At 25.0% G+C, this 20208-nt stretch overlaps 1 protein-coding gene across 10 annotated transcripts in view; it reads right to left on the bottom strand.

The window, feature by feature from the left end:
* Positions 1-19666, bottom strand: part of LOC122719631 (chitin synthase chs-2-like) — a 42647-nt gene extending 22981 nt beyond the window's left edge. For 3 of the 10 annotated variants that reach the window (XM_043945595.1, XM_043945605.1, XM_043945604.1), the window contains exons 1-3: positions 19531-19666; positions 2159-2272; positions 1458-1702 (exon numbers count right to left, since the gene is read on the bottom strand). In XM_043945595.1, the coding sequence (XP_043801530.1) occupies positions 1458-1702; positions 2159-2272; positions 19531-19559 (388 nt within the window). In that variant the 5' untranslated portion in view covers positions 19560-19666. Of the gene's footprint in view, positions 1-1457; positions 1703-2158; positions 2273-5235; positions 5321-10997; positions 11292-14303; positions 14416-17988; positions 18403-19437; positions 19459-19530 lie in introns of those variants that run through there. The other 7 variants (XM_043945598.1, XM_043945599.1, XM_043945596.1 and 4 more) reach the window with 7 other exon arrangements.
* Positions 19667-20208: the final 542 nt, after the last annotated feature.

The following is a 20208-nucleotide window of genomic DNA, read 5'->3' as shown; positions in this document are numbered from 1 at the left end:
ATCTAGCTTTTTATTTTATCTATTGGCAATTATGATTAAAATTAATTATTTTTCTTCAAAAAATTTTTCAATATTCTCTATAATATTTTCAATATCTCTTTACATATAAAAATTTATCATGCTTTATAATTAAATGATTATATTTTTTTATATTTTTGTTTTTCCAAATTACCACAATCTATTTAATTTATTGGATTTAATATTATCATTATCATTATCAATATTATTATTATCTATTCCATAAGATTATAATTAAAATAAAATTGCTTTAGAATATATAGATATAAAAACTGGAAATTTAAATTTATAAAGGTATCTGTATGACATACTCTGTAATTATGATTTCTGTACAACTCTCTACAATGTTCTTGTAGATATACAAAACACTATAATATAAAACAACAATCCTATAAAGTAATCATTTCTCAGATATTGATTAAGTTATCAAACATAAGGAAAAAAAAACGTGTCAAGAGATTGAAGTATGTGACTTCATATTAGGATTGCTATTCCATTCAAAATAGATTGTACCAAATATTAGATCTAGAAATTTGAATGCAATGTGTATAAAATTTATTATAAATATTAATATATGGCTTAGAACAAAGAATCCAACAAACACTTAATTGAAGTATTTATAAATGAAAATTGCAATGTATAAGTAATAACAATTTAAACTGAAAATTACACAATATTGATTTTGAATCAAATAAAAAAAATCACCAATTATTAATATTAATTCTAAAATCATAAAAAGAAAAAATTTAAATATTTTATTGAATATTTCATTAAATACTTTATTGATTTTATATTTAATTAATTTTAAGAATAATTTCTTATTTTTTATGTATAAAAAAATCATGCAAAATTAAAATATAAAAATTATAGTAATAAATATTATATTATTGAATTATACATATTATGATTACAATAATTAATATTAATATAAATTTAAAATTATTTTGAGAATATAATTGAGAAATATTAAATAGTATTAAAATAATATATTAAATAATAATATTTTAAAGATAAATATATGTTGATAATAAAATTTTTCACATTAAATTTATGTAATTTTAAAGTCATTCTCTTTAAACATATTTTTTTTCGCTGAAAATAATTGTGACACGTGTACGTAAATTTAAGAATTATTCTTTTTTTTCTTTCTTCATTCAGATTTATATTCGCTATTTTCTCAACTTTATAACGCAATGCAAAACTTTGAAAATAAATTTAAAGTGAAGATAAAAATTCATGGATCAACAAGCACAAATCTTTTTTTTTTCTCCTTTCTATTCGTGTTTATCATTTCTTCAATTTTTCCAACCTTAGAAAATAGATTAAAACGAGACAAGATACAAATAATACCTGAGGCTATTTAAGGCGCCAATAATCGTCTTAAAATTAATTAAAGATCTCGTGATAACAATGGTATGCACGAAAGTTTAATCACTTACCAATATCCCTGTTGCAATGAACGATCGTTCGATTGGCTCTCAACTGTGATGTCATAAATAGAATAGTTCCTTTGGCAACTACACCGCTTCCTAATACTATCACGAAAACTAATAGGTACACGATCACCTTCGTTATCTGTACCGTCACTTCCAGACATCTTTGATTAGCCATTGAACCGGAATCGATCTTCGGCGGTGGATTCCGGAAGACGTCCCATGCTTTTGTTTCCACAACTGTTCTTTGACTGGAAATATTAGAAATAAAGAAACGTGATTTAATTAAGAATCAATATTAATTCTAGCTATTTTATCATTATTTTAGACTTTTTCTTTTCTATACGAAAAGAATAGTGAATATAATTTGATTCTTATTAAGTTAAAAAATGATGAAAATTTGTCAATCACGAAAGTAAAAATATATTATAAGATTAAAATATAAATATTTTAAAATTGAAACATTAAATAAAGATATATAAATTAATAAGAAAAGTTTAATTGGTTGGAAAGTAAGCAAAGCAACCATAATAACAATTAAATATCGTCTGTTATCTGGTTATAACCTTTATTTATTATTATTTATTATTATTTATTATTAATTCCTTTAAATTATATTGAAACAAAACAATATTTACGATTTTTCTTGGAATGCATTTGCTTTTTTCTTATCTTTATCGATATATTTTATGTATATGTATATATACCTGTCGCCATAATCCTGTGTCAATGGTGTACTCTCACCGTCTGAAAAATCGTCATCATCTGGCATTGTTCCACTGCCTGGCATCATTCCATTTTGTTGTTGAGTTTTTGACATTCTATAAAAACAAAATATCAATTTTTTAAAAAATGGAAAAATAACAATTTTATCTTGTAAAATTATTATTTTTTAAAAATTGAAAAAAAAAGATTATTATCAATCGAATAATACCAAATAATTTTTAAAATATATAATAATTTTAATTTTTTAAAGTTCTACATTTCTTATTAATTATAATTTATAAGAATCTTGAATATTATAGTATGGAAATTTAATATCATAGATTGAGAATGTGAAATCAGGTTTCGATGAAAGTAGCCTGTGCTTTTTTATTCGCCAATGACCTTCGTTTTTATGGCTTAAGTAATTGGATCCTATTAACTTTAAATATCACATTATAAAACGTTATGAATCGAATTTAACGCAGAGTTTAATGAAACTTTAACAAAAGTATTAAATAAATTCGTTAAAATTAATTAAAAGATCATTCAAGTTTTTTTTTTATTTTATCTTATATTTTTAATTTAAAACAACGAGACAATCATATAGTATTGTTATATTTAATATCATTAATCGTTTGCAAGAAGCACACACTAATAATTTATAATTATTTGCCTGGTTTTGAATTTGAAGTTCTAAGCTAACGTAACTTTGGTATTTTAAACGTTCTTGTTCATATGAATAATTCCATGAAATGTAAAGTTAGACTATTTCGAATAATAACAAGAATTACGAATTATAAAATGTATTTCAAAAATTAATTTCTAGAGATTATGTCACACTGGTATATTAGTTGCCATTTTAGAATAAATATTAACCAGCCATCTCGAACACCTGTAAAAACTTTTATGCCTCGCATTTTTTTTATTAAATATTTAAAATCTAAAAATAAGAGATATATTGAATATATATTTTTCAATCATGAAAGAAATTAATAGTGTTATTTTTTTCACGACTTATCATTTTTCGTTATTATTATGAAATATCAATGATATTTGAATTTTATATTGTTTCTAAATTTTTTATTTTGTGAAAAAAAGGATTAAATATTTTTGTTACTTATGACATGAAATTTTAAACAATTTATTTAAATTTTTAAATAAATTAAATGTATACGATGATATTTACATGATATTTATTTATACAGAATAACACATAAATGAAATCATTTCAATTATACCAGAATTTTTAAATAAATTTATGAAAAAGAGTATCGAAGAAAAGTTTTTTGCTTCCTGAAATCATGTTAAACAGAATAAAAATAGTTATTTTAATAGATAAAAATTCCTCTTCCATATTTCTTTTCCGCTATAAAAAAAAATGGCAAATCTTTCTAGTTATCTGACAGAAACGAGAAACAATAAAGAAAGTGCGCATGTAGAACACCGCGCATTAAAGAAGAAAGTTGGCCGATAAAAAAAATCTTATAGCTGCAAATGCTACGTAACGATCGAGAAAAAGAAGAAATAGAAATTCTTGGTGAAACGAAGATAATCACGATATTTTGTATTGGAGCTTCAAATATCGAATATTATTGAAATAAACATGAACGATGAAATAAATGTTTTGTAACGGATCAGTTGGCAACCGACTTTCTATATTTCTCGCCACGCTTTACCTGTAAACTCGGCTAAAACCGCATTTTCGCGGATGAAAATCTGTTTATATTGGATTATATTTACTTTCTATGAAAAGGTTCTTTATTTAAGCTAATTACCAGATTATAGATATTTATGTACTTTTGGGAAATTTAAAAGATATATGCAGAATTAATACGATATTCTGCATGATGTACTTCATTAATTCTACGATAATAAAATGAAATTTCAATTCATATTAAAGAGAAATAAAACAAGTAAGTTAATTAATTAATTAAATTATAATCAAATTATTGATAATTTTATAATTTTCATTGTAATATTTATGACAAAGATTTCTATATTGAATTGTGAATCTTGATGAAATTATTGGAGAAAATAATTTTCGAAAAAATATTTAAGTTTAGAATTTATCCTAATTTGTTCTCAAAATGAAAATAATCCACAAAATTGAAGATGTTTTTAAATTATTCTAAAAAAATTGTTGAACAAAACGAAACGAATATATTTTGAATAAAAAAATTGAATATTAAAAATAAAAATAAAAAAAAGTATCATTTCTCTTTTTTTTTAAGTTTCATATTTAATCACGTGTATAAAAATATCAATTTGCATAGATATTCACTACTAATTAATGATTCATCGAAAAGGAAATAAGAAATTCTTTGGTTTTACAAATATTTGCCTTATTATTTTTACGAAATCATTCATACATGACTGATTTATTGCAAAATCATTAGTTATTAAATAATTATGCATGCCATTAAAAGAACAGGATATCAAACCTTTCAGTTGAAATGAGTGATATTGTTTCAATGGAATTTATTAAAAGATATATAAGAAAATTTCAGTTTCAATCTTTGTAACTTTACAACATATTTTTCTACAAATATCACGAAATATCATTTAAATAAAAATAACAAACTAAAAATAAAATAAATTCTTTTAATATTGTGAAAAATTTATTTATTTTTATTCTTTTTAATATTAAAATTTTTTATGTTAAAATTTTAGTAAAAAAAAATTAAGTTATAATCATAATCTGAGACAGATAAAAAACAAATATGTAACACAAATAATATCCATAAATATTTGAATAAAAATGCAACGCTTCAATGGGTTTAATGCAATATGAAACTCAATAAAAATTCATATTCGTATTCAGCTTCAAACAATATCCAATATCCAATATTATATTCTGCTAAGATTGCAATTAATATCCTGTATTTGTTATTGTAAATATATAAATCGTGTTATTTAATTTTGAATTAATTAATTTCATTATTGCACGTTGTAAAAGTATATGGAATACATATTAAAATTAAATAATTTAATCTAACTATGGTCATTTATAATTTATAATGAATTATAACGAATCAAATTAATTTAATATTAATATTTCAAAATAAATTTTTCTATTTACCTATGATATAACATAAAATCAATTATCAGAATGAATTTCTTCCTTCTTTCCTTCTTGCACTTAGTACTTCACAATAAATCGCGATCTATAACATAATATAATTACATTATCATATTCTATAAAGATAATTTTTTCGCTATTTAATTTAAAAAAAAAAAAAACTAGTGTTGCTAGTCCATTTCATTAAGTTATTTCATTATAATAAAACCATGAAATAATTAATTTTTCAAATTTTCTTTAAACCTTATATGAAAGAAAAGAAAATTATTCGAATATTAAATAACTCAAAAAAAAAAAAAATTAAAAACATTATGACTTATCTCACCAACCAAACACAATCATACTCGATTAAATTCATACTCAATTCATCAAATCACACGAAAGCAACGTCTTCCCTGCATCCTCATTCTCATTATCTTCGAACAATCGTTTTACATATGTTATCAAAATGTTTTCCTAGAGAGAAAATTCAAGAAGAGAGAGAAGTTTCAAAAATCATCGTGTCACACTTCGTTTAACGAGTTTTACTCGAGATCTAATTATCAATTTGCCAGAAGGGCTGCTATTAAGAGACGAAATAGGGCAGAATAGAGGAAAGAAGCGATGAAGGAACAGGAGAGGAAACCGTGGCTCCTCTCGTTCGTTTCGATCTCAAGACACGGACAACGAGAAGGCGGAGGCGCACCTTTGTTCGTGGAGGTCTGGGCTTTCTGGTTCCTGGACACTGAAAGTGAAAGGGAACGAACCGTGAAAGATAACGTAGCAAGGACGTCCACTGCAACTCGCCGTGTCGGTTGCTGCCCTCGAGGTACGTCACGGATTCGTTCGTTCCTCGGTTCCACCCCCTCGACACCTCTCACGCCATTCTGTCCTCTGTTCACCACGTTCTTTTCTACTTCACCCTGCTTTGTCTCGCACTCCTTTTTCTACGATCCTTTTACAGACAAGTTTCTTGATCGAGAATTCTTTCGATTTAGGATTTTGCCAAAATAGATGATAGATTTTTTTTTTCAAAAAACCTCGAATTCGTTCAAAAGACTTTTGATTCTTTGATCTTTTCATTTTCAAAGTAATTAATTGAATATCTATTGTTTCTCGCAAATTCTTTTTCTTTGTTTCCGTTAACTCTCATTAGATTTTATTCTGGCTCGAGTAGAAAGTCGTTCGTGAGGCTTCGTCCAGTGCTTGCTACTTTGTGGTATTTTGAATATTTGTTGAGCTATTTCGGAAGAATTAAAAATTTCTAGGTCTAGAAAGATTTCTAGTTCTAGTAAATTAATAAAATTGATTTATACAGAGTGGCTCGTGAAATATTGAACATATGAAAGTAATGGATCTGATATATTAGATTTTTAATACGTGAATTTTAACTTTATCATTGGGATTTTAACAATTTTCTTTGAAATTAGGAAATCAAAATTTTAGTGATACTTTCTTTAAAATATATTTATACTATTCTTTTCTTATTTCCTTATTTCTTCTTTTATGCTGATTTTTATAAATAATTAGTAACTTTATAAGCAACTTGTTAGATTTTTAATTTATAGATATGTGTTACATAGATTATATATTTATACATTTTTTTTAATAAAAACGTTTATTATTGATCTACATTTTAATATGTTCTTTAATAAAAACAATAGACAATCACTGGCATAAATTCTCTTTTGCTAATAAAAATCTTCTTAAATTTCTTAATTAGTTAACACCAGAATAATCAATTATATTTATTGCTAACAATATAATCATATAATATATAAATAATAAAGACTGGTTTATGTTTAATTCTTTTTTTCTGTGACGAATCACCTCTAATTTATTATTCGACTAACGATCTGTTGTGTAATCGATAATCGTCCAACCTTTTTATCTTGCTCCATAATTCTAACTCGTAACTACTCATGAATTAATCTTCATCACGAATGAAACAAAATATATATAATAATAAATAATTCAACATTTTTCATGCAAAATTTCGTTTTGGACAGTTTAAAGATATAAAATAATGCAAGTAACAAAATCTTTAATTTAGGAAGAGTTTGGATAAAATTAAATTTTAAATTTTATAAAGTACATTATTATAGAAACTCATTAAAAGTTGGGAAATTTGTGAGAAAATAAATTATAATATTAACAAAATGAAAATATAAAAAGAAAAAGGAATATAATATATTTCTTTAACAATAGAAACTAAATTAAATTTGATTTATTAAACTTATTAAAAAATAAAAATGAAATCTCTATAAAATAACACATTGAATGAATTGATAGAATCTAAATGTTGATTATTGATAATGAATCGATTTATTCTTCATGAAAATTTTTTAATTTCATTTTTAAATATCCCTTTATTATAATTGAAACAATTTTATTATTATAATTGAAACAATAAATTGCAGCAAATGTATATATTATAGTGTTGATATGCTTTTTATAATCAGCAAATGCAATTATATTATTGTTCTATTAATTTCATAAAAATTTAATACCCAATTCATATATCCTACAAAATTGTAATATATATATACCAATATTATTAAAACAATTAAATCAAATCAATCATTAACAATAATAAATATAAATTTAAAATTATTATAAAAATACATCAACATAAAAAAATATACAGAAATATCACAAAAATTTTGACATCGATCAACAAAACAAATAAGCTTTTAAAAAACAATGATCTTACGAATCAATAAAGCTAGTAAAATATTAGACGATAAAAATACAAAAATATTTTTTAAAATTATTAAAATAATTAATGTCCAAGGGGAACATAAAAAAAATATATAAGAAAACATGTTTCGTGCGGAGCTTATCAACCTTCTCTTGTGATATTCTATTCCTCTTGTATTTTATTCCGATCATAAGTTTAAGTTTGTATTCATAAACATCAAGCGAGCATGAACATTGGTGCACCGGCGAGGTTATGCATGATTATGGCGCGTGTCTCTACTCCCTAGACTACCACTTTTCGTCGTCTTAAGGACGTTGTCCTATGAGTCATTGTCCACCATGGAATTGTTTGCCTTCCTCTCTATCCTTTAACCCAGTGATTTCCAACCTCTATTAAATTTTGAACCCTCTTTTCTAATACTCAAACAATTTGCGATTTTCTTATATAAAGTAAGATAAGAAAACAATTAACAAAAGTATAATTTTTTTTTAGATATTTTTGATATAATCTGACAGAAAAATATTTTTAACGAAAGAAAGACAATTTTTAATGAGCTATTACAAATTATATAATATATTTAAATTTGTTATAGCTGCTTGATTTTCTTTTGTATTTCCTTTCTTTCTTTCCTTTTATATATTTATGCATACAAATATTTAACAATATTATTGCTATGTAAAAGATTTTTAAAATCAGAAGATTTTTATAATGTATTTCTGTTAATAATATCACAAGCATGTATTGATATTGTTTATTGATTAATTCAACACTAAATTAGAGACATTGTCTTTGAATTAACTTTTCGTGGTTATCTGGGTCATTTACGTTCTCTGATGCAATGGATGCATGATGTTATCGTGTCCAATCAATTAATCAATCGATAATACAAATTAATAACAGATTAAAAGTGACACCTGGCGATAATAGAAGTTACTAGCATTAGATTAGATTAACGGATGTACGATTCAAAGTGTATCATAAGCACACAATACACTTAGTACAATGTACAATAAGTTTCTTTTTTTTTTCTATATTATCTATTTTTTAAATAAATGTTAATTGTCTGTAATCAGTTTTTAATTCTCATTTCTGGATCGCTTAGAATTAAAGAAATTTTTATTTTTGCTAAACCTTTTGAACAAATTAAAATCAAAATCTAAAAATTCAAAATTAAAATCTAAAATTTTTTCAGATTTAAGAATAATAAAAACAACAGTCATGGATATAAATAACTTAACTTGTCCTCACAGAAATTGTAATATACTATTAATCCATGAAAGGTTAACTAATAAAAGAATAACAGTGTAATTTTATTAAAATATTAAAAGTCATTATAATAAATTTGTAATGATAATAATTATACTAAATTATAAATAATATAATTTATATTAAAATAAACAAATATTAACTGATTACTAATCAAAAATTATTTTTCGATTTCTTTCTAATGTTTTTTGATTCAGTTGAAAACCACTGCTTTTACCCCTTGTCGTGGTCCAGCTAACTTCGCTGTTGGTTTCTTTCGCGACCACTTGTCTCTATATTTAACGAGGAATTCAATTCATGCATGTATATGTTTTTCAACGCGTAGGCTTTCCATTTCTCGGCTGTCTACCTTAAATGCTATTCGGTCATGTGTTCTTTTTAGACTATGTGTGTGTGTATAAATTGTGTAAATTGTGTGTGTGTAAATTGAATAAAGAGGATTAATATAAAAAAAAAACAAGTTATGACAGAAATAAATGGAAAGGTAACGTTGAATATAACGTTGCTAAGAACGAAGTGATCTTAAGGAAGTGATTTTGATGAATTTAGTGACGAAAGTGTTTGTAATTTTAGTTAAAATATACCTTAGTTAAAGTATACTAGTATACTTTAAGAAATCTGAAGTTTCATCTTAGAATAAATAAATTAGACTGCTTCTCTACAAAGTTCACAAGATAAGTTTTCCAACTTTGTTCAAGAGATAAAAGATACTATGAAACTTAATAAACTTTAATGTATATATGTATATATCTTAAAATATATCTTAAAAAATAAAAAATAATGTTTTAATTAATCAAGATAGGATAATAGACAATGTGTGGAAATTGTAAAATAAAATACTATGAAATATTAAAAGATCGGTTAATAGCTTATTTTTAAGATTTAACGATTCACTAAAGAGATAATTAATTTTAATGGTTTCATTAACATTATATGAACTTGTCATAATTAAATTGTAAAATAATAGATAATATTCTATTATTTTGAAAAATTAATGTGAAAGAAATGATTTAATATCTCATATTGCATTTATTCATAAAACAATGATATTTAAAAAATTCAAAAAATATTTATATACTTATATTTTTATATTTTTGTCTATTTTTCAAGAATAGAGAATATATTATACAAAATTTTATTATACAAAATACATTATACATACGAATATATAAATCACTAAAATGTTCTCTCGTTCTGTTCTCTTGGATCTGTCTTTTTCTTGAATTTTTAATTTTATTTTTATATTTAAAAAACATATATTATTTTATGTAAAAGAAAAAGATAATAAATTTTTATTATCTTTATTTTTTTATTTTATATTTTTATATTTATTAGATTATTTTTATATTTTCTTAGCATCCAAGATATATACTATAAAAAATGATAGATTTTTCATAAAGTGTGAAATAAAATTTAATAGCTATTAGTTTAATTTTTGTTTAATAATATTTTCAACACTTTTTCTTCTATGCATTTTTAATCAAATAATCAACTAAAAACAGTAAATTCATATATTTTAATATTTTTTCAAATCAAACACTTTGATTGAAATAATATTAAAATATAAATCTAAAATTTCATTATAATATGCTTTAAAAAATTTAATTAAAAAATCATCAAAATTATATAATATAAAAATAAATAAAATGATTAAATATAGATATTAATGCTTTGAAGATTAACTTGTGACTCTCTTTATGTAAAAAAATGTAAAATCGAATGTACTTTCTATCAATCAGATACCGTGTCTAAAATATGGAATAATCATTTTCAACGTTTTCTCCAAAAACTTTCTTAACTAACTGTTTCCACTTACTGTTTAACTCTTTCAACGTCCCAATTTCAACTTCTGTCCAATTCCAATCTTGATTCTTTCACTTTTCTACTTGAATTTTTTCTTCACATTATTATTTCTTTTCTTTCACGATTGAGATGTAAATACTATCGATTGAAAAACGTTCTTTCACCGATGTTATGTATCTTCGATTGGTTATCTTGCATGCTATCACGAGTCTTTCGATTACATTCGACAGAAGAAGAAAATAACGGTAATGCTTCCTTGTAGGTGTGACACCGATTGACAGTAATTTAAATGTCGCGCTACACCCACAAATTGAATCGAGTACAATGTACACATGCATATCTGGATATACACACATAGAATGTTTCACATATATATTCTCCTGCTTAAAAGTTAAAGAAAAACTTCGATATTAAATGAATTAAAAATTGTATCTCTTTCAAATTGATTTTCTTTTCTATAATTAATTTTTATTCTTTTTTTCTTTTAGACGTTTATTAAGTTGAATGTTTATATAGATAAAAATTGTAATTTATATCAATCAATCTAAATATAATATAATTAAATAGATTATAAAATTAAAAAATGAAATATGAGTATTTTTCTATAAGAAAAAATATTCAATACTCTTGCTGTTTTAAAAGTATTAAAAAGTTTTAAAAGGATGAAATTATATTTATCTTTTTAATAGTTTAAAAAAAAAAAAAGATAAAAAATATTTTCCACGTGTTTTCTTACACTTTTCTACAAAACTTAAATAATAATTATGTTTCATTAACACTAATAATTCCCACTTAAATAACAACATATGGTTCAATGGAAACCATATTCAATTCTCTTCTTCTACCCTTAAACCATCTTTCAATTAAAACCTAGTCTTCCCACAATTACAATTAAAACCAAAAATTTCAATTTCTCAAGAAATTGTCATTTTTCAACGAACCACCCTAAATTTATAAATAATTCAAACTCAATTCAAACTTCATTTCACGCCAAACACAAAGCCGCAACATAAAGCGAAAGATCGAAAATGAAATCGAAATAAACAATAAATAAAAATGGAACACACCTTCAATTGTACACGAAACGAAGAAATCGATCGATCGTGAAGAAATTCAGTGGTGAATTCGCGCGCTAAAATGAATCACAGGACGAAGAAAAGGGAGATAGTTTCGCAGAAGAACGCGAGAGCAGGGAGAAAGGAATGACCTTGCGCACGTAGGATATTTCGAATCGAATCGAGGAGAGCGCGTACAAAGACGCGCGCCATGATTAACCGGTTCCAACCGTTCGTGATTCCTTTGTGAATCAACCGTTTTCCCGCGTATCCGGTAACTAGGTTTCCTCCTTCACAATCTAACCTCGTCGATGTTGGGTTAGTGTGTCTCTAGGCGTGTTTCCCACGCGACGTGTGATTCACTTGACTTTGTCATCTTTGATCGCTTTCTTAACCCCACACGCGGGAGAGGTTCTGTTGAAAGTTGGACGGAAGAAAACATTAGACGCGGGAAAAATTGCGCTGTGAAGACGAATCCAGTGTTGGTTGAAGAATTGTATGAATGTGAAACCAATGAAAAAGTAAAGAAGATTTGAGTATGAGATTTGAGAATAGAATGAATAAGATAAAAGTATATTTTAGTTCAAGAGTTTATTCAGATGTTTGACCGATAATTGTTCGAAAATTGAGAATGATTGAAGAGAATGTAAAATGGTGTTGATAAAAGTATGTTTTGATTCGAAAACTAGATTTTGTTCGCTTCTATATTGCAATATAAATTTTTTAAATTGTCTTAAATTGAGTTCAATTGTAATTTTTATCTTAAATCATTTATCTCTTTTCTTATAGTATAAGTACTCTTAAGTGAAAATACTTTCAATGTTACAATGTTTTACAACTTTTTTCTATTTTCTATATTTTGAAGTACCTTTTATTTCTTATATTTCCATTCTGATACTATCATGTACAAAGTATTCAAGGATATAATATTAATTTCTTATCAAAAGAAAATAAAGTATATATTATCCAAATAGTGATAAATATTCGAATAATGGATTAATAATAATTAATTAAATTAATTATTTAATTCTTGTGCTATGATATTTATAATGTATTTTTCTTATAACTACAAACTACAAAATAATTTAATAATATTAAATATTTTATTTAAATACACTAATTTGTATACTTTGTTCGTTTATTTGTTGTGTTAATAATGTTTGCATAATTTCCTGATTTATTGTGAATAAATATAATCATGAGCATGAATAATAATTCAATGCAACATCAATAATCTATTATTGGATATCAAACTCATCGTTTAACTATTATCGTGAAAAAGAAAAGATTCTTTTCTTTTTTATATCGTCTAAATGAACAATAATTTAAAATAATAAAAAATATTGCAAATAAAAATCGTAAAATTATATGTATTGAAAATCTACTAATTGAAATATTCAAATGTTCAATATATATATGCGATAAAAATAAAATTTGTTTAAATAAGCATAAAAATTTAATCAACTTTATAAATAAATATCCTTATTTCCTATTTAACTTTTTATCTAAAAATATCTAATCGAATAATGTATCTTATTATTTTTACAAATCATTCTAAGATACTAGAATAATTTTATTAATAAATTTATTTCCTTTTTTTTTTAAAAATGTTCCTTTTTTTTATTTCTAATAATTATTTCCATTGGATAAAAGTTACTACTAATCCGCTTTCTTGTTCTTATTGAATAATTTAAATCAATTTTTAATGCTAATACTAACATAAAGAGAATAATCAGAAGGACAAGTTGAATAGATGACGTATGGTAATAGAATGAATGAAATTCTTATGAATCGTTGTTGAATTTTGAAGTAATAATATGTGTAAAAATAAACGATTAATTATATATCTATTTTCATTATTTAATTTATATAATGAATATTTTATAAAATTGTAAATTATTAGTAATCTCTCTATTGAATTGAATTGAATAGACAAAATTATTTCTGAAATTCATTATGATACAAAAAAAATTTTTTGACTATTTTCCACAATTATGATTTCTTGACATAAGTAACTTTTAAAATGATTTCATATTTTTAAAACAAACAAAAAAAAAGATCCTCATCCTAATAATATTCGTTGATATATGATTTTGCTAGTCTAGTTTATTAGATCGGAGCAACATTAGAAGTAGCATTACATCCACTGTAGGCATTGAAATCTCTCGGAAGTATTATATATCGATACCTGTACGCAAGATATGTATCGCATTTCGAATAATTCAATGTAATTAGACACAATTTTTACGTTAAAAAACAGTTACCTTGATAGTGACGAGACCAATATACTTCCAATGGCAAGAAATAATTCTTCGTTTCTATACTTTAAATCACACTTTGAGGTCGAGAATAAAATTCCAATGATTGTTGGATCATAATAACTTCAATACTTATAGATACATTTTATTCTTGATGACTAAGATTCGTGATAAAGAAATGATAAATAATGAAACAATTTTGAAATGAAATAATTCTTAAACTTTTAAAAAATTTCAATCTATAAAAACACATTGATGATTATTTTAGAATAAATGATTAGATAATTATTTAAAAAATTGTAATATTGAAAGATGTATATGTATAAATATGACTAAAATAAAATAAAATAAAATATCATATCTTTTATTAGATAAATATTAAAAACATTTATAGAAATTCAAATTTATTTTAAAACCCAAATAAATTTAAGTTTATTAAAAAAAATCAATTTAAAAAATTCTAAACTAAATTCTAATTTCAAAAATTATTTCACTTGTATATATGTATTTATTGTTCCTTTATTACAAACATTTCATTTCATGATTCTTCAAAGTTTAGAATCAATCAGATTAAAATTTCTTAAAAATTCAATAATATTGAATCATTTGGCATTCCTTACTTCTTTATTTCACTCATATTTATATCATATTTTTTCTAATCTATCAATTGCGAATGTGCATCAATTGTTATCAATTACCGTATCTTTGATAAGAAATAATCTTATATTTGCGCAAAAAAGTAAACTGATAACAATCATTCTAATGCTATTGGTACATATTAGGTCAATGTCTGTATTAATCGACCTAGTAGATAAACATTAAGAGAAAAATAATTTTTATTAATAATGTAAAATCAAATATATTTTTTATCGATAAAAATTAGATTTTTCTATTTCTTTTGATTGATCTTGGATTTCATTTTAATTGATCCGATAATCAAAGCAAGTACATATCTAATTTAGAAATTTCTAATTCCGAGGCGTATTGTTACCAGATGATCGTGTAGAGATAATAAGGAATTTTATTACAAATAAAAGCTCTTTAATCGGAAGATAAATCATTTTTAATACGTTAAAAGTGTTTAATCGGAAGATAAGTCAAACTATAATATGTTATTCAAGGACTGCACCGTGAATCAGTTTCGTTAAATGATTAAGAAGTAAATAAAATTAAGATATTGATGAATAAAATTTAGATAAATAACTTTTTTAAATAATTAATAAATTTTAATTTTAATTTAATAATTTAATTAACTTTGTATATTTGTTTTTTATGATTCTTATAATTATTATAATTATTAATTATTAAATTCTATGATAAAAAGAAATTATTCTAATTCACGTTATTGTAATTCCATGACCTCTTTTTGATATTTTATATTTGCCATAATCAAAGATTCATCTGTTCAAATACGATATATAATTGAATAGCAACATTAATTATTAAATATTGTACAAAAGATTAGATTCACAAATATTAATTATTTATGAGATCAGAAACACTTGTGATAACTACATCATGCATGATACATGATGTATTATTTGATCGATTATTTTGTCATTGAATTTTCTAAAATGTGTATTGACGTATTAACTACTCAAAATAAAATTAAAATTTTTAATCTTTTTTCATTTATTTTCTAAAATATAGAAAAACGATTTTAAATCAATAGCATATTGGTTTTTTTTTATTTTAATATCAAACAAACAAAAACTTTATCTTCTATTTTCTAAATATTTAAAAATAACTAATTTAAAATAATTCTGTAATCTCATGCATAAATTAAAAACTAATTAAAAAAAATTGCTAATTGTAAATGCAATGTTTAAATTTTGTTATGTAAGATTATATAATGATCAAGAAAATTGTTAAATTGTAATTTTTAAATTTGTTTAATATCTATAATAATATATCTCGAAATAAGTAACTCTAATGAAAAGCAAGATTATTCAATTATTCGAATGGCTGGGTCATGTTCTGGTTCTATCGACGAAAGATGAAAAAAGCCACTTTTCTATCAATTATGCAATGTTTAATCGAAAAAGCATAACATCGATCACGCAACGTGCCACGATTAAAGAATCAAAGAAGAGTTACATTGCGCTTTCTACGCGATCTCCTTGATCCTCAGCCAATTAGTGACTCAGGATGAAGGAAGAAAAAGGAGAATAATCAACGAAAGTGAGAACAGAAAAAAAAAGACACAAGAATCGCGTCAGAACGTCCTATAAATATCTAATTTCCACCTCACGCCCTCGTCTCTTTTGCAATACCGTTATAATGTTCGCGTGTTGCCTTGCAAAATGATCAATGAAATCTCAATCGCAAGTCTTGATATAGAAATCTTGCATTCTCATAATTAGACAGCGAAATTTCATTGGAAGACGATACAGATATCTTTCATTTTATCATCTATAACATTTTTATTCAATTTAAATTAATGTTTCCTTATTAGATTTTATAATATTTATATTTAAAATATATATTCTTTTTTATAATTTTTTATTATCAAAAATATTGCTTTTTATTTTAGTTTATAATATTTCTATGATATTTATTGAAATCGATGTTTCATTGTATTTATAATATTCATTAATTTCATGATATTTATCCTTTTATATTTTATTTTTTTTTTTTTTAATTAAGAAAATTCATTATCCAATGATTCCAATATGCGATTATAATCTCAAAATATATACATTGAAAAATTATATAAAGTAAAACAAATAAAACGTAAGTCGACATTTTAAGCGAAAACTACTTCCATAATTCATAATTTATTCATCGTCTTTAACCGGAGATCATAAATCGCCAAGCAGTTTCAAGTAAAGTAGCTGTCATCGCGCGGCAAGGAAGCGATCGGATCATTCACGAAATTACGAAATCTCTCGTTGCTCAGATGCTACAATAGAAAGTCAACAGTCATGCCGAAAAAACTCTTCTCCCCGAAAGAAAGAAACGGGTCATATGTATTCCAGCTGTAAGATTTAAAACCGATCGGAATTCGCGCGTGCCCCTAACGAGCAACTAACACGAAACGAAACAAAGAAAAAATACGACCCTTCAAGAGAAAGAGAAATAAGAGGTTCAGAGAAGGAGTGGTACTCAACTGTTGAAATCTTTCAATTAACAAAAATTTAATTTCAATTCTAAGTGTAGTTTAAATTTCAAAATTTGTTTTCTCTTTTTCAACTATGTTTCAACATCACTTTCTTTATCAATTTAATATGCTATATTAACATAATTAATTTACAGAATACTTCTAAATTAAAAAACAAACTAAATTCGTTTTATTTATATTTCTCATTCTAAAAGATGAATAAGATGAATAAGTTTTTTCCCAAAACATGCTTGCATAAAGATAGAAGATACAAAAAAATTTGCAAATTATTACTTTCTTTCTTCCTTCGTGTATCAAAGATCATATCTAATTCAAAGTTAGATCAAAGTAATCTCAAAGTTATTAAAATATTTATGCAAAAAAAAAAAAAATTCATAGAAATCCTTAAAATATAATATCTCACGGATATCTTATATCATTTTTTCGAAATACACTTCGTACTATTTCACTAAACTTCCCTCCCCCCCCCTCCCCAATAATATATTTATCGAAAATTACCGCGCGATTCAAAACACTTCGCCGATCCCACACTTTCTCTTCGCGGAAAAACGAGCGCAGAAAATCACGTACCTGCCAAACAAAAGTGAAACCTCTCTGCCTATAGCGGAAACCTATCGACAGTTTGCGTATCTTCCTGGTAACCAGAACGATCCGACGTACCCTTTTGATCGCATGGAAAAAATGGAAATCACTGTTTTCGTCGGAACGATACACCATACGGACGTGTCGTGGGTCCGATCACCGATCACCGGCCACGGGGCCACGAGTTTTTCGTGTTCATAAGCGCGCGCACGGCCAAAAGAGAGAAGGAGAGAGAGAGAGAAAACGTTGGTCAGAATCGTTGGAAGGCGGTCGACGACCAAGGATCCTCGTAATCGGCCCAGGTGAAAGCCGTTTAGGTGAGCGGCGAGCGAGCGACTGGCTTAGCCACGATCCACCAGAGGTACCAGAAGCGATTCAGGATCCCCTCTTGCTCCGCTATAACTTTCACGACACACACGGTTAAAGAGTGACTCTCTTTATCTCTTTCTCTCTTTGCTCTTCCTCTCACGATTTTTCCTCGCCACTCCCCCGCCCCCCCTCGCGTCTCACGAATCGCCTCCGCGAGCGCGGTGGCCCCCCCAGGTGTCCCTTCGACGATTTTTTTGATGTCAAAGCTGTGGTTGACCGGATCGCGAGACGCAATGTAACAATGGCGCCGATCTATCGATAGGAATTCAGGTTTCGAAATTCTGTGAAAGATACGAAAGGATATCATGGAAAGATCGGCTTTCAACTTTTACTGTTCGTTTAATAAATGTGATGAAACTTTTTTTCTGAAGGTGATTTTAATTTTGTTTCATGAGAAAGACGATGCAATAATAGGTTTTTAAACGTAGAATTTAGATTTTGAAGTTTTAAATTTCTTAGAGTGGAAATCGATTAAAGCTTTAAGTTGGAGGTCTAAGAAATAGTTGAGTTTCTTGAAATTATTGAAAACATGAAAATCATCCAAAACTGGAAGGTGAAAATTATAAGTATAACAAAATAAATTTAAAAAATAAGTTATTTTGAGTGAGAGTGAGAGAGAAAGTTGAATGGTTTAATCAGATGAGAATGATGAGAATTGGTGATTAATTATTTCTAGGAATTAAACATTCTTGCACAAGAAAGGAATTTCACGAGTGGCAAGTTACTGAAAGTTATTGAAAGTTATTGATCATCTATCTTACATTTTTTAAAGTTAGAACGTTTTACTCTAAAACGTTTGATATAAAATTTTGGTTGAGATTATGAATTAAATTTAAAATATAGAATTTAAGAATATCTATGTAAGAAATTTTTTACATAGCACTGAACAAAACAAAATTTGGTAAAAAAAATAAATATGGTATTACAATTATTTATTACATTATATGTGAAATTGCAAAAAATTTAAATTTAATAAAAATATAAAATCAAAAAAAATTGCAAAAATCTAGAATAAAGGCACATTATAGAAATCTAAAAAATCAAAAAATTGTAATCTTATATATATACCTTATAACTTATCAATCCATTAATAATGTGTGCATCAATTGATTGCACATGAGCTTAGATGATTCATCCAAATAATTTTTTCAAGTTTCTTACCTCGAATCACTAATTTTATAAAGGATCATTTAAAAACCATTCACCATTTCTTTTCAACATTCATTCTTTCAACAACTTCTTTAAAACTTCTTGAGAGCTATTAAATGATGACGTTAAAAACTTTAACAAATGCATCGATGAATGATATCGAAACAACTAAAACGATTTCGTTGCAATATCTAACTATACTATCGATATCCTTGTATGAAGTTTATCTTCGTTGTAAAATCGTTATCAGATTTTTAATCGATCATTGATATGATCATATTCAATTTCAATTAATAATGACGATAGAAAATTTTTAAACTAAAAATAAAATAAAAATATTCTAAAATTAAGCTCTATTTCTAAAACATAATTAAGATTAATTAAAATTATTTGAATAATTTACATAAATTTCACATAGTTTGAAACATTTTTTCAAGTAAGGAAACTTTACTTTTATATTCAATCATGTGAATTTATATTCTGTGTGAATTTATGTAAATTTCGACCAAGTTGTCAATTGTAATTAAAAATAATTACATATTAACCTGTAACGAATCAGAAATGGAACAACGAAACAATTTCAAAGTTTTTAGAAATTAATGAAGAATATCGTATGGAATATTAACGAAAACGTACTTGAAAAATGAAAATATAAATGTGAACATGATTTGAAAAATACGCATTTTAAAA

This window comes from Apis laboriosa, unplaced genomic scaffold (assembly GCF_014066325.1).
Source record: "Apis laboriosa isolate Shangri-la unplaced genomic scaffold, ASM1406632v1 scaffold91_cov154, whole genome shotgun sequence".
NCBI classification, from domain to species: domain Eukaryota; kingdom Metazoa; phylum Arthropoda; class Insecta; order Hymenoptera; family Apidae; genus Apis; species Apis laboriosa.
This window is presented reverse-complemented; position numbering and strand designations above follow the sequence as displayed.